At 41.9% G+C, this 15,113-nt stretch overlaps 1 protein-coding gene across 1 annotated transcript; it reads left to right on the top strand.

The window, feature by feature from the left end:
- Positions 1-4,248: 4,248 nt before the first annotated feature.
- LOC128735706 (uncharacterized) lies at positions 4,249-14,796 on the top strand. The gene is made up of 6 exons (XM_053830191.1): positions 4,249-4,550; positions 4,614-4,957; positions 7,103-7,290; positions 12,852-12,928; positions 12,990-13,136; positions 13,199-14,796. The coding sequence occupies exons 1-6, from the start codon at positions 4,500-4,502 to the stop codon at positions 13,409-13,411; spliced, it is 1,020 nt and encodes a 339-aa protein (XP_053686166.1). The 5' UTR covers positions 4,249-4,499; the 3' UTR covers positions 13,412-14,796.
- The last annotated feature ends 317 nt before the right edge of the window (positions 14,797-15,113 follow it).

Here is a 15,113-nt window from a genome sequence, read left to right as displayed (position 1 = left end):
CGGCTGGTATCATTGTTCGCCGTTACCAGTGAGCCAAGGTAGATAAATTCGTCGACTACCTCAAACTCATCGCTGTCGATCAATATACTACTGCCCAAGCGGTGTCGTTCAGCCTAGGTTCCGCTGGCCAGAATGTACTTTGTTTTAGACGTATTTACCTTTAAGCCAATCTTTCCTGCTTCACGCTTTAGTCTGGTGTACTGTTCGGCCACCACCACAGATGTTCTGCCGATAATATCCATGTCATCGGCAAAATAGACGAATTGACTAGACCCCGCGTATTGATATCCGCTCGGTTCATAACACCTTGTAGCGCTATGTTGAACAGCAGGCATGAAAGACCATCACCTTGACGAAGCCCTCTGTGTGATTCGAATGAACTTGACAATCCATCCGAAATCCGAACACAGAACTGTGTACCATCCATCGTAGATTTAATCAGTTTGATGAGCTTCCTGGGGAAGCTGTTCTCGTCCATGATTTTCCATAGCTCTTTCCGGTCGATGGTATCATATGCGGCTTTGAAGTCAACGAATAAATGATGCGTGGGAACTCTGTATTCACGGCCCTTTTGGAGGATTTGCCGCAGTGTAAATATTTGATCCGTTGTAGACCGGCCTTCGACGTAGCCGGCTTGATAAGTTCCCACAAATCTATTCGCAATTGGCGATAGACGGCGGAAAATGATTTGGGACAGCACTTTATAAGTGGCATTGAGAACGGTGATCGCTCGATAGTTCTCACAGTCCAACTTGTCGCCCTTTTTGTAGATCGGGCAGATAACCCCATCTTTCCACTCCTCCGGTAGCTGTTCCGTATCCCAAATTCTAACAATTAGTCGGTGCAGACAAACGGCCTGCTTGTTTGGTCTCATTTTAATAAGCTCCGCTCCGATGCCATCTTTTCCAGCTGACTTGTTGTTCTTTAGCTGCATGATGGCCTCCTTAACTTCGCCTATCGTTGGGGCTGGCACCTCTTCCCCGTTTGTTGCACCGTCGAAATCGCTTTCCCCGCCGCCATGGTTCTCCGCCTGGGCGCCATTCAGGTGTTCGAAGTGCTGCTTCCACCTATCGGTCACCTCACGATCGTCCGTCAGAATACTGCCAGTCTTATCCCGACACTTATCAGTTTCTGGTAGAACTTTCGCGTTTCCTGAGAGCGATGCAGCCGCTCCCACTCTGCATATTCCTGCTCTTCCAGGTTGCGCTTTTTCTCCCGAAAGATTTGGTTTCGCTGCATCTTCTTCTGTTTGTGTCTTTCTACGTTCTGACGTGTGGCACTGCGCATCTTGGCCGCCCGCGCAGCGTTCTCCTCATCCATCACCCTCCTATATTCATCGTCAAACCAATCGTTCCGCTGATTCCGGGCCACATGCCCGATGGAGCTCTCCGCTACACTGCTGATGGCTGTGTTGATAGTGTTCCAACAGTCCTCGAGAGGGGCTTCGTCCAGCTCGTCCTCTTCCGGCAGCGCAGCGTCGAGTGAATGCGCGTAGTTTGAGGCGACGTCTGGCTGCTTCAGCTGCGCGAGATCTAACCGAGGCCGTCGGTACCGAATGTTGTTCACAACGGAGAGTCTTGGGCGCATCTTAACCATCACTAGGTAGTGGTCCGAGTCAACGTTAGCGCTTCGATAGGATCTGACGTTGATAATGTCTGAGAAGTGCCGACTGTCGATCAAAACGTGGTCGATCTGTGATTCTGTCTGATTTGGTGACCTCCAGGTGTATTTGTGATGGATTTAGTGCTGGAAAAAGGTACTACGTACGGCCATATTCTTGGAGGCGGCAAAGTCGATAAGTCTTAGGCCCATTTCATTAGTTCGCTGAACCTTCCAATCACCGGTTTGTATTCCTGCTCCTGGCCGACCTGAGCATTGAAATCCCCGATGACGATCTTGATATCATGTTTTGGGCAGCGGTCGTATTCACTCTCCAACTGCGCGTAGAATTCATCTTTGTCGTCATCGGTACTCCTAAGGTGAGGGCTGTGCACGTTGATGATGCTTATGTTGAAAAATCGGCCCTTGATTCTCAACCTGCACATTCGAGGATTGATTGGCCACCACCCAATCACCCGTTTCCGCATCTCGCCCATCACTATGAAAGCTGTACCCAACTCGTGTGTGTTGCCGCGGCTCTGGTATATGGTATGTCCATCTCTGAACGTACGTACCGTTAAGCTCTTCCAGCACACCTCCTGCAGCGCTACGAAGTCGAACTTGCGGCTCTTCAATACGTCGGAGAGCACTCGAGTGCTCCCTTGGAAGTTGAGAGATCGGCAGTTCCACGTCCCGAGTTTCCAATCCATAGTCCTTTTTCGTCGCGTGGGTCTATTCCGATTGTTCCAGTAAGAATATATTTGTTCTTCGTTCCATGCTTTAGTATTTTTTGTGGTGACGGCTTGCAAAGCCTGCTACACCACCCCCTGTTTCGCCGGAGGGCCAAGGAAGCTCGAAAGAGCCCTCCTTTTCTATCAACATACGACCTTGGCTTCCACCGGGGTTGGTTACCCGATCTTCACCAAAGTTGCTCGTATCTCGGCTGGTACCACAAGGAGGTAGGAATAGGAGTTGCTGAATAAGAGGCTATGCACCACTGCTGGGTCTATTTTATGCCTACACGTGCACAAGGCACCGACGGTTCGCATTATTCAGCCGTTTACCAGCCAGCATAAGGCCTACAGTCTATATATACTAGCGCCAGAGGAGCCAATGGTTGTCAGTGTGCAAATCAAAAAAATCATTTAGTTGGGAAACTATAGTGGTGATGACGCTAGCATATTAGGTGATTTTACTTTGAAATTTTATCCAAGAATTCCCGAAAAATTTGTTCCTGAATGGATGTCTGTTCTCTGTGATAACGCCATCACATGACTTGCGAATCACAAGCACTGTATCAAAATGCGGGTAAATCTGGTTAAGAAAATTATCTTCAAACTATAAATATTGTTTGGTGTAACAGAAAAACGTATATAATGCTGTGTCTTTAGAAAAGTAATACTCTTGTCTGATCAGACGTCCAGCATTTTGCGGGGCAGTCTCGGGTATTGGAATGATTTGTCCCGGATGATCAAGCATCCCGGAAAATGCCCCACATTAATTTATTTATTTATGTAACTTTGTATTTAGTTACCTCCAAATAAATTTGTTATGCAGTACAGAATCAATTTGACGTAAAAACCACATTCATGATGCCTCGCATTCATCCAGAAAAAAATCTAGTCAGTTCATATTACTGAAAGCTACGTAGCATATATTTTGGAAATATGAACTTCTGTTTGGATATAATCCTTTTTAAATGCATTATACAGCATGTTGTTTATGATTATCACCACCTTGCAATTATTTGATTCGTTGATAGTCGCATGTGAAATCACTTGTAAAAAAATTCAAGTTTATTAAGAGACATTACAACTAAAGATTTGTTTCCATTAGAATTTTAAAAGCAGTTAATTATTATTTATCGACGAATACCTAGTTGTTTTTTAGTGACACAGCCAACCTTTTAGTAAAACTCGAACCGAAGCAGTCCAACGGTTTTTACGGATAATCACTCGTTATTAAAATGTTCAATATTATTACCTTATAGATGACCGTGACCGCCATTAGCATTGTTTACTGCTCTTGACCTAATTGTTATATTATTCGACCCCAGACGAAAACTCCAATTATCTGCTCTAAGGGCATATTTGTTGAAAGAAAGTGTGACGCTTCGATTAATGGCTTATGTATCCCCCATTTAACGCTTTATTCTCGTAGGGAATCAACCGTAATTGTGCCTTCGGTGAAAGTGAATCTCGCCATTCGTTACTATTGCATAAGTAATTGTTTCAATTAGGGTACAACTTTCTCTTTCTTTAAATTTTATTCTTTGGCGACAAAACTTTCCATTAAGCCATTAGAGGGTGCACACACCCTAATATACTAATTCATGCTCTTGAACTTCCCGTGCAACTGCAAGTTAAGCTGCGGTTAACCACAAGTTCTGAACAGCTGACCGGGCTAGAACAGTGTTGCATGCCCGGATTGCCATTAGAGGTAAATACAGAGTGCTAGCTAGTAGTCAGTAGACAAGTTCAAGGTCATTTTGCGGTTTGTTTGCAGTTTAGCACAGTTTCTCGTGTTTGCCGGCCCCATCTATTGTCGCAGGCGGTGGCACCTCGGTGGGCTCCGAGCTGGAGCATTGATGCAAAACGATTATTGAAATGTCGTGATGCGTGAGTGGTCGAACTGCATTGCTTTTTCTCTGGAATAATTATGAAAACCAGGAAATCGCTGTCAGCGAGATAAATGCTGAGAAGCTAGAAAAACTAACATTCCTTGAGTAGGTTATCGAACGGAAAATGTCCGCTGGTGGAAGGATATCTAGAAACAGAGCACTGATGAGAGATTGTTCTTATATAAAGACCACTTGGGCGCCTAGAAGTCATCATTCGGTACAGAGCATTCAAAGCTTCTAGTGTTCAATCTATCCTCCAAATTTTCTCACTCAACGCAAAATGAAAGTGTTCGTCGCTATCGCCGTAGTAGCTCTGGCTGTTGGAGCTTGGGTAAGATTTATTTATATTAATTGTTAAGTATATGTGCGAAACGTAATTTATTTTCAACCACAGGGCCTGACAATCGATCAGCAGAAAAAGGCCGAAGGTTACGCTGCTGAATGTGTCAAATCCAGCGGAGCCGCCCCGGAAGCTGTGGGTAAGCTGAAGAAGGGTGATTTCGCCGGTGCCGACGACAAAACCAAATGCTTCTCGAAGTGTGTCCTGGAGAAGGCTGGCTTCATGAATGCGCAGGGCGACATCCAGGAGAAGGTTGTGGTTGAAAAGCTATCGGTGGACCACGACAAGAGCAAGGTTGAATCTACTCTGAAGAAGTGCAACCAGAAGGGGGCCAACGCCTGCGACACTGCGTTCAAGGCTTACGAATGCTTCTATAAAACAAAGGCTGGACTAGTTTAGTGAGGAAATAGTTATCTGTGATTCCAACAAAAAAGAAAAAGAAAATGCTAGCGTTGAGTGAATGTAACGTTTTTCAATTTTGAATTAAACGTCATTACTATTTATTGAAACTAAATTGAAAATTTGTTGACATTATCACGATACATCCGACCTCGTTTAAGCAATCAGTTATTTATTCAGTTGCATTTTGTTGTGTTAACCAGTTGATGAGTATCCTGTAACTTTTTTCCAATTATGTATGTGAACATTGTTGTATCTCCTGTCAAGCGTTTTTGTCGTATTAGGAGTGTTTTTGCCGTACATATGTGTTTTGCTACATGAATGGGTTACGATATATCCATATCATTAAATACGTGTCATAAAATATGGAGACAATCCATGTGAACCATGACTCCGGTCTCTAATTTTTGTTATTTGTTCAAATCATCTCTTCTTTTTGAGAAGCTTTTCTAGTGAGGAAATCTAATTTGGCAAAAAATTCATGAGTCATGCCTTTTTCATGAGTTCTGAAAATTAGTTCGGTAAATCTCACAATTCAAGAAATCTGTTTGTAGTTATTCAAGCAAAAAGTTGGTCTGCAACCAAGGAAGAGGTTCAGATAATTACTCAAACGAATAGTTGCTGGGTTAATTAGCGTTTGTATTTAACATTCCGTGAAAGAAGCAGCAGCTACAGAACATTTAACTGTTTACGTTTTAGTATAAGCAAGTTTAATTGTTCAATATTGAAGCTTAATTTGCATAACACTCAAACTGTAAAAATTACAAGAAATAAACATGAAATTTAGTCAAAAAATCTTCAATCAAACAAGATGTAGTCGTTTGTTAAGGGGACATGGTCGATTGAAATATTTGAAGTAATCACTGTTTTTATGTCAAATTTTGATTCTATACGCTTTTTTGCTCATTTCGTTTTATTTTGTAACGATCCAATCACCGGAAGCGAGTGTAAAATAATAATACACCAATGTGCAGTTACAGTTCCTTATTCGAAAGCATCTTTCACAGAATTGGCTATCCATCTTCCACAGTATTTATTTTTCATGTTTAAAAATCAATTTTCTACAACTCACGCCTTTAGATATCATTTTGGAGCAAACCTTGTATCCAAAATACGATTTTTCTAACATAGTACCTAATAAAATGAATACGCCCTTTTTAAAAGTGATTCTTGAACACAAATGGTGTCAAATTCTGTGGAAGGTGCATATTTCCTCTTATCAAAAACGTAGGTGACGTTTAGAATAAATAGTTCAAGTTTCGCCATTTATCTCTTTCACATAAAACTGCAAAAATTTGAAAATCACAAAAATGTGTTTTGTTCCGCCTTCATAAAATCGTAAATGTCTCAGCGAGATTTGAACATACGTCCAAACTTTCTTTGGCAAAGTTGTTCGTCATACAATTTCCCATCTACACAGTATAGCTACGTTGCTCTGAGACACTGTCGGATACCCTGTTTTGACGTATAATTAAATTAAATTGCGAAATTTTCAAAATTTTACCTGATTCAATAAAATCCTTGTAACCAAATATGACTCCAAACATGTCACCATAACTTTTGGTGATTCTGATCAAATCTCAATGGTTGTGAAAAATATAGTTAAGTTTGTTTGTGTGTTTCACCTTTAACATTTCCAAAGATATTTTTTGAATTTACTCCTAAAAGATGTTATTTTTTCATAAAACTCAAATGTGCGACCCCTAAATCGCGTCAATCTATGTTGACGCCATATAAAAGTTTTGTTGTGACACTATAAGGTATCATTAGAGGGGTGAGCCCCGTATTTTCTGACATAGTGCTATTTTAAAACACTCTAGTGTGAATGCGTACCTAGAACATTTTACGACCGATTTATGCAAAAATATTTAAAATCGATCAAGAAACCGCTAAGTTATTAGTGCTCAAAACGTATCATTTTTTCGTGCCGCTCGCATTTTTCGATTTTTTGGAATGACACTCTATCTAACCAAATCTTGCCATAAGACATAGTCCTACGTCAATGCAAAAGTTTGTATCACCCAAACCCCAGGTGAAATCATGGGCACCCTAATGGTGCAGAAAGGTGAGCTATATTTTATTGATAAACTTCTCTGAAGACATCACCCTTGAAAAATTGCACATTTTTTACCCAATTGCTTAAGTTCGCACTTTTTCGTTTCCAGACCACTGTGGATTGGTTTGACGATGAATGGCGATGAAACGTCAGATCATAGAAAGACACAAACAGAAGATGTTACAGTGGAACCAAATCTTCCAACAGCAGAGAAGCAGGAGTATGCGGAGTTGGAGAGGCTGCATCGTTCTCAGGAAATGGGAACGAGTTCTACCAGTAAGTGAATGAAACACTTTATGCCGCAATTTTGACGATGCGACAAACAGAGAAGAAATGTCAGTCCCAACGATAAGCGAAGTTAAGGAGGCCATCATGCAGCTAAACTCAATAAATTGGCTGGGAAAGACGGCATCGGAGCGAAGCTTATTAAAATGGGACCAGAAAAGCTGGCCACTTGTCTATGCCGGCTAATTGTTGGGAATTGAGAGACAGAACAGAACCGGAAGAGTGGAAAGATGGGGTTATTTGCCCGATCGGAAGGGTGATAAATGGGACTGTGAGAATTACTGATCGATCACCATTCTCGAAACGCTGTCGTAAATCTTTTTTCGCTGGCTGGTAAACGGCTGAATAATGCGTACCGACGGTGCCTTGTGAACGTGTAGGCATAAAATAGACCCTACAGTGGTTCATAGCCTCTTATTCAGCAACTCCTATTCCTACCTTCTCGTGGTACCAGCCGGGATACGAGCAACTTTGGTGGAGATCAGGTAACCAACCCCGGTGGAAGCCAAGGTCGTATGCTGATAGAAAAGGAGGGCTCTTTCGAGCTTCGTTGGCCCTCCGGCGAAACAGGGGGTGGTGTAGCAGGCTTTGCAAGCCGTCACCACCAAAAATACTAAAGCACGGAACGAAGAACAAATAAATTCTTACTGGAACAATCAGAATAGACCCACGCGACGAAAAAGGACTATGGATTGGAAACTCGGGACGTGCCGATCTCTCAACTTCCAAGAGAGCACTCAAGTGCTCTCCGACGTATTGAAGAGCCGCAGGTTCGACGTCGTAGCGCTGCAGGAGGTGTGCTGGAAGAGCTCAACGGTACGTACGTTCAGAGATGGACATACCATCTACCAGAGCTGCGGCAACACACACGAGCTGGGTACAGCTTTCATAGTGATGGGCGAGATGCGGAAACGGGTGATTGGATGGTGCCCAATCAATCCTCGAATGTGCAGGTTGAGAATCAAGGGCCGATTCTTCAATATAAGCATCATCAACGTGCACAACCCTCACCTCAGAAGTACCGATGACGACAAGGATGAGTTCTACGCGCAGTTGGAGAGTGAATACGACCGCTGCCCGAAACATGATATCGAGATCGTCATCGGGGATTTCAACGCTCAGGTCGGCCAGGAGGAGGAATAAAAACCGGTGATTAGAAAGTTCAGTGCACACCAACGGACCAATGAAATGGGCCTAAGACTTATCGACTTTGCCGCCTCCAAGAATATGGCCGTACGTAGTACCTTTTTCCAGCACAGAATCCATCATAAGTACACCTGGAGGTCACCAAATCAGACAGAATCACAGATCGACCACGTTTCGATCGACAGTCGTCACTTCTCAGACATTATCGACGTCAGATCCTATCGAAGCGCTAACGTTGACTCGGACCACTACCTAGTGATGGTTAACATGCGCCCAAGACTCTCCGTTGTGAACAACATTCGGTACCGACGCCAGCCTCGGTTAGATCTCGCGCGGCTGAAGCAGCCAGACGTCACCGCAAACTACGCGCATTCACTCGAAGCTGCACTGCCGGAAGAGGACGAGCTGGACGAAGCCCCTCGCGAGGACTGTTGGAACACTATCAAAATAGCCAACAGCAGTGTAGCGGAGAGCTCCATCGGGCATGTGGCTCGGAATCAGCGGAACGATTGGTTTGACGATGAATGTAGGAGGGTGATGGATGAGGAGAACGCTGCGCGGGCGGCCAAGATGCGCAGTACCACACGACAGAACGTGGAAAGACACAAACAGAAAAAGATGCAGCGAAACCAAATCTTTCGGGAGAAAAAGCGCTACCTGGAAGAGCAGGAATATGCAGAGTTGGAGCAGCTGCATCGTTCTCAGGAAACGCGAAAGTTCTACCAGAAACTGAACGGATCCCGCAAAGGCTTTGTGCCGCGAGCCGAAATGTGTCGGGATAAGACTGGCAGTATTCTAACGGACGATCGCGAGGTGACCGATAGGTGGAAGCAACACTTCGACGAACACCTGAGTGGCGCCCAGGCGGAGAGCCATGGCGGCGAGGAAAGCGATTTAGACGATGCAACAAACGGGGAAGAGATGCCAGCCCAACGATAGGCGAAGTTAAGGAGGCCATCATGCAGCTAAAGAACAACAAGTCAGCTGGAAAAGATGGTATCGGAGCGGAGCTTATTAAAATGGGACCAGAAAAGCTGGCCGTTTGTCTACACCGACTAATTGTTAGAATTTGGGATACGGAACAGCTACCGGAGGAGTGGAAAGATGGGGTTATCTGCCCGATCTATAAAAAGGGCGACAAGGACTGTGAGGACTATCGAGCGATCACCGTTCTCAATGCCGCCTATAAAGTGCTGTCCCAAATCATTTTCCGCCGTCTATCACCAATTGCGAATAGATTTGTGGGAACTTATCAAGCCGGCTTCGTCGAAGGTCGGTCTACAACGGATCAAATTTTTACACTGCGGCAAATCTTCCAAAAGGGTTATTCGTTGACTTCAAAGCCGCATATGATACCATCGACCGGAAAGAGCTATGGAAAATCATGGACGAGAACAGCTCATCAAACTGATTAAATCTACGATGGATGGTACACAGTGCTGTGTTCGGATTTCGGGTGGATTGTCAAGTTCATTCGAATCACATCGTCAAGGCTTCGTCAAGGTGATGGTCTTTCATGCCTGCTGTTCAACATAGCGCTACAAGGTGTTATGAACCGAGCGGATATCAACACGCGGTGCACGATATTCAACAAATCTAGTCAATTCGTCTGCTTTGCCGATGACATGGATATTATCGGCAGAACATCTGTGGCGGTGGCTGAACAGTACACCAGATTAAAGCGCGAAGCAGAAAGGATTGGGTTAAAGGTAAATACGTCTTAAACAAAGTACATGCTGGCCTGCAATACCGAGGCCGAACGACATCGCTTGGCAGTAGTATATTGATCGATGGCGATGAGTTTGAGGTAGTCGATGAATTTGTCTACCTTGACTCACTGGTAACAGCGGACAATGATACCAGCCGTGAGATTCGGAGGCGTATTATCAGCGGAAGTCTTGCTTACTATGGGCTCCACAAGCAATTGCGGTCGAGCAGACTAAGTCCCCGTACAAAGTGCACCCTGTACAAGACGCTTATTAGACCGGTTGTTCTCTACGGGCATGAAACATAGACAATGCTCGAGTAGGACCTGCGAGCGTTCGGAGTTTTCGAACGACGAGTGCTAAGAACGATCTTTGGCGGCGTACAGGAAAACGGAGTATGGAGGAGAAGGATGAACCATGAACTCGCACAGCTCTATGGCAAACCCAGTATCCAGAAGGTGGCTAAAGCTGGACGGATACGATGGGCAGGGTATGTTGCAAGAATGCCGGACAACTACCCTGCAAATTCGGTAGGAACAAGACGACCAGGAGCGCATCGAGCAAGATGGTTAGACCAGGTGGAGCGAGATCTGGCGGAGAGTACTCGGTGTCGGAGGAATTGGAGAGCGCTAGCCCTCAACCGAGTTACATGGAGAAACTTTGTTCAACAGGCTTTGTCTTAGGACAGCAAGCCACCTAAGTCAAGTCAAGTCGTTGTTCCTTCACTGTTCGTTCAGGTTCTCTCCAAGTTGTTTACCGATCCGCTTACCAGTCTTTCGAGAGTACTATGTAGAAACTCCGTCCGCTGATTCCCGCCGAATGTTCAGTTATATCTTCCTCGTTGGTTTCGATTTGAATACATTGGACAACAGGGTGCGAATCTTTCTTACTACGAGATAGTGGTCCGAGTCGACGTTTGGTCCCCGGTTGGATCGGACGTCTGTGACATCAGAAAAGTGCCAGTCATCAAGTGGAACTTGGTCGATCTGACAGCACGTCTTGCCATTCGGGTGTTTCCATGTGTGCTTCTGAATGTTCCATCGTGCAGAATAGGTATTAAAAATAGTAATTCCTCTGGCCGCGGTGAAGTTCATTAACCTCAGGGCATTGTTGTTTGTGGTAGGATGGAAGCTTTCTCTACCAATAACGGGACGTAAGAACTCTTCCGTCCTACCTGTGCATTTTTGTCTCCGATGACTACCTTTATGTCGTTAGTAATGGATGCACCAATATGAAAACATACAAATTGATATAATCTCAATGAGAAAAATCGAATTCTTGGCTACCAATAACAAATAACAAAATAGCGATAGTGGATAACAAAAAGTATCAGCTATCGATTATTGTTGATGGGGTCGTAAAATCCATAATAATTGAAACTGATTAACGTATTAGTAATCTATTTTGATTCATGCAACCGCTTTACATACGTAAAACACGAGCGCACAATCGTATGTCATGAAAAGGATTGTTTCTCACAGTCGTCACTCCGTCGCCGATGTCAAATTAACGCCATAAAACATGTCTATCAAAATCTTTAGAATAACACTAATAATGTGTTCAGAGTATATAAAATATTGAAGTGAGATTGTGCACTCTAACCGTAAATTAAGGCAATGCGAAAACGGACTAACCTTGCCTATCATATAACAAAATATAATATATTTTTTTCACATATTTTAAAAAGCCAAGGTTAATTCAAAATGATGAACTAGTAATAGGAAATCACATATTTAGTTATAGGAAACACATATTTACATCAATTTTCAGTTTACTCGAAAAAAGTTTTATTTAATCAATTCAGCAATTTGCGTGAAATGCCATAACAGTGTCCGGATTATTAGTTAAATTACGATGCATTGGACTTTCAACTATGTATGTATATCAGATCTTTTTTTCTCTCTGAAACAGTAGCAGTTTGCGATGCTGCTATCTTTACTTCTGACGCAAATCTGACTAATACTAGATTGGGTGCGCTGGGGTAAATGAGTTACATATTGTAAATCCAATTTAAGTTTCTCTGATTATACCTACTTCGTTTTCGTGGAATGAATAAAACAGTTGGTAATATTTTCCTTTTTAATTTTCTTTTGATTTTCTAATATGATCTTATAAAAAACTGCATTTCATTGAATTGATCTATCTTGTACTACTCTAGTGTTATTCACAATCAGAATTTCAAAGTGTTTTGATTGATTTGATTGAACAATAATTGATAACTAGTAGAATGGATATTTAATTACTTCGCGTCATTAAAGTGCATCTGCGCTACTAACCAGTAATTTCCTACTTTCACTCAAACTGTAACTTTTTCTCAAACTGTGTTACAATGTACACTTTTACTTTTTCCCCAGTGTACCTGACACAGTGAGTAATTTTGCCGTCGCTGCTGGTGGGAATCAATTCAGTTAGCACTGAGAAACAATACCATGCACTTTTACCACCCCCTAGAATGGAGCGTCTCGCTCACCCCCGTTTTATCTATGCTTTTCCAGTCGCTACGGTATCTGTAGGAAATTTACACTGCAAACGGGATAAGTGTAATTTTATTCGTTTTCTATAAAATCGCGCATTATATTACACAGCTTGGTGAATGTTTGATGAGGTATAAAACGATGAAGGTAATCTTTGTAGAACGTCATTCTACAACTGCTGTTTAGGGTGGTGAGATAAGTTTATAACAATCTGTTTTATATTCAGATATATTCGAAATGAATTCGATCGTTGTCGTAACGGCTGCCGCCATGGTTGTTCTATTTTGCGACGTGTCTGGTGAGGTTAGTGAGTAAAACCTTCAATCTTGTGGTCTGATTTCTGGATATATTTTTTCATCATTAGCCCCAACAGCCGAATTTGGATGACATCGGAAAGATTAAAAATGGAGAAACATATGCCTTGGAGTGCCTTCTGGCCAGCGGTCTTAGTATAGACGCAGTAAAGTCCCTGCAAACTGGAGATTTTTCGGGATCTGGAGCCCAAGCTAAAGTAACAGTACAATTGTAAACTTAAATGGTATTAAAATTAACAGATTTATTCTTCGAATTTAGTGTCTAGTGAAATGCTTTTTTGAAAAGACCGGATTCATGGATGCAAAAGGTAACCTCCAGCAGGATGCCATCGTAGCACAGCTAAGCCAGTTTCTGTCGAAAGAAGAGGTTAACGCTTTGGTAAAAAAGTGCAACGCAGTGGGGACTGACCCCTGTGATACGGCTTACCAGGCGACCGAGTGCTACTTTAAAAACAAAGCTGAACTGTTTTAATTGATCGGAAAATTACCCACCGGCCGCAGTGAACTGTTAACACGTGATTCCCGGTATATCGACTGAATTAAATGGTTATCACGCATCATTAACGATTATGATGTTAGCTTCTGCGGTACCTACATGTGTGTTAAACGGTAGGCCGTTATTAAAAATAGCTTAAATTTTCGAACAAGAAAAAATCATCAGCACAGCACAGTGTTTGGTGGGAAAATGAACATATAATATCAAAAGGCAGAATTGCGTGTAAATTATTCAATTGTGCAGTGTGTTTCTTTATTTGAGCAACATTACGATTAATCGCAGCGAACAATTGCAAGAATGCTGATTCTACTTCGATTGGCTGGGAAGATTTGAATGCAAAGCTGAAATCTATTCTGTTGAAAAATGTAATTGCTGTACTGTGCCAAATGATAAATGCAGTCGATTCATAATTTAAAATTGGTTGTAAATGATTAAAAGATTGCTTTATTTGTAAGAGTTCTACCAGATATGTTGAAAGTAAAAATATTTATTGTGTGAAGAAAATTTATCTATGATAATATTAACGTCTCTACCCTCAATAATATTTTTACATTTCTGTTCGTAATTTCAAGCTAAAATCAGGTCGATAGCTTCAGTAATAATCAACAAGGCTGGAGCACCATGCACCATACCTAGTATGCAAACCAATTGGCTCTTTTCCAAAAAATCAGCGACTGTTTCCCAATCAATCAAATCATGCTATTAATCATAACTTTTGAATCATAAATTATTTACCAGATCGCTAAGAAACTTTACAGAAAATTTTTGTGGTGATAAAACTCTTTATTTGACTAGAAAATCAGCAAAAGCAGTTGGACAATTAACACAAATTGAGTTTAAATGTTTGTTAGTTGTGCTCTTAACTTTCACATGAAACGCTCAATTTTGTCAATCATAGGGTCAAATGCATTGCTATTCTTGCACCAAAGCTTTTTGCTGAGTTTAATTCATGATAGTGACTGTAATCTATAACTAACGAATAGAAACGTAAATATACTGCTTGCTTGTGATAGAACATGATTTATGCGTTGGTAACCGTTTTTATGTCTAGTTTGGATAAATAGTATGTTAAAAATACATTAGAGTGGTAACAATAGAGGTATTCGTAAAAACTGTTTTTCGTAAGAGCGCTTTTTATAGTAGGGGAATGTCGGCGTAGTTGGGCCACCTTTTGCAAAGATATAAGAATATGGTATATTTTTGGAAAATCACGAACCGATTGCTTGAAAATTAATAAAGTTATAGGCATTTACGTAGAGATAAAAAATGTTGTCAAAGTAAAAATATTGTAAAGGTTGGGCCACTGAAATATGTGTTGAAATTCTATTAAAAGGAATAAAAAGAAAGAATTCTGTAAAAAATGGTAATAAAAATTGATTGAAAAAAGTTTCCTGCGCATGGAAAACTTTTTTTGACGTAGGACTACGTCTTTGTTTACTGGGACTGGGTAGCACTTTGTGAAAACGAAAATAGAAGTGTAACGTTTGAATGAAAGATTTCAAATTGTAATAACTTCTGAACTACTGTATGAAACTGAACAATTTATGTGTCGTTGGATAGATAAAATGACCAGCAATTTTAAGAGAGCAATTTTAAGGAGGGCGTAATAGGAAGGGCCCTTATACAAATGAAACACAAATTACCTCAAAACTCGAGAACTAATCAAGCAAATGGAACC

This window comes from Sabethes cyaneus, chromosome 2 (genome assembly GCF_943734655.1).
Source record: "Sabethes cyaneus chromosome 2, idSabCyanKW18_F2, whole genome shotgun sequence".
Taxonomy (NCBI): domain Eukaryota; kingdom Metazoa; phylum Arthropoda; class Insecta; order Diptera; family Culicidae; genus Sabethes; species Sabethes cyaneus.
This window is presented reverse-complemented; position numbering and strand designations above follow the sequence as displayed.

Bases quoted from the DNA above. Each gene is read 5' to 3' on its own strand.
- LOC128735706 (XM_053830191.1), top strand. From the start codon at position 4,500: ATGAAAGTGTTCGTCGCTATCGCCGTAGTAGCTCTGGCTGTTGGAGCT. The intron at 12,929-12,989 runs GTTAGTGAGTAA...TTTCATCATTAG, and splicing joins TTTGCGACGTGTCTGGTGAG to CCCCAACAGCCGAATTTGGA. The intron at 13,137-13,198 runs GTAACAGTACAA...CTTCGAATTTAG, and splicing joins GATCTGGAGCCCAAGCTAAA to TGTCTAGTGAAATGCTTTTT.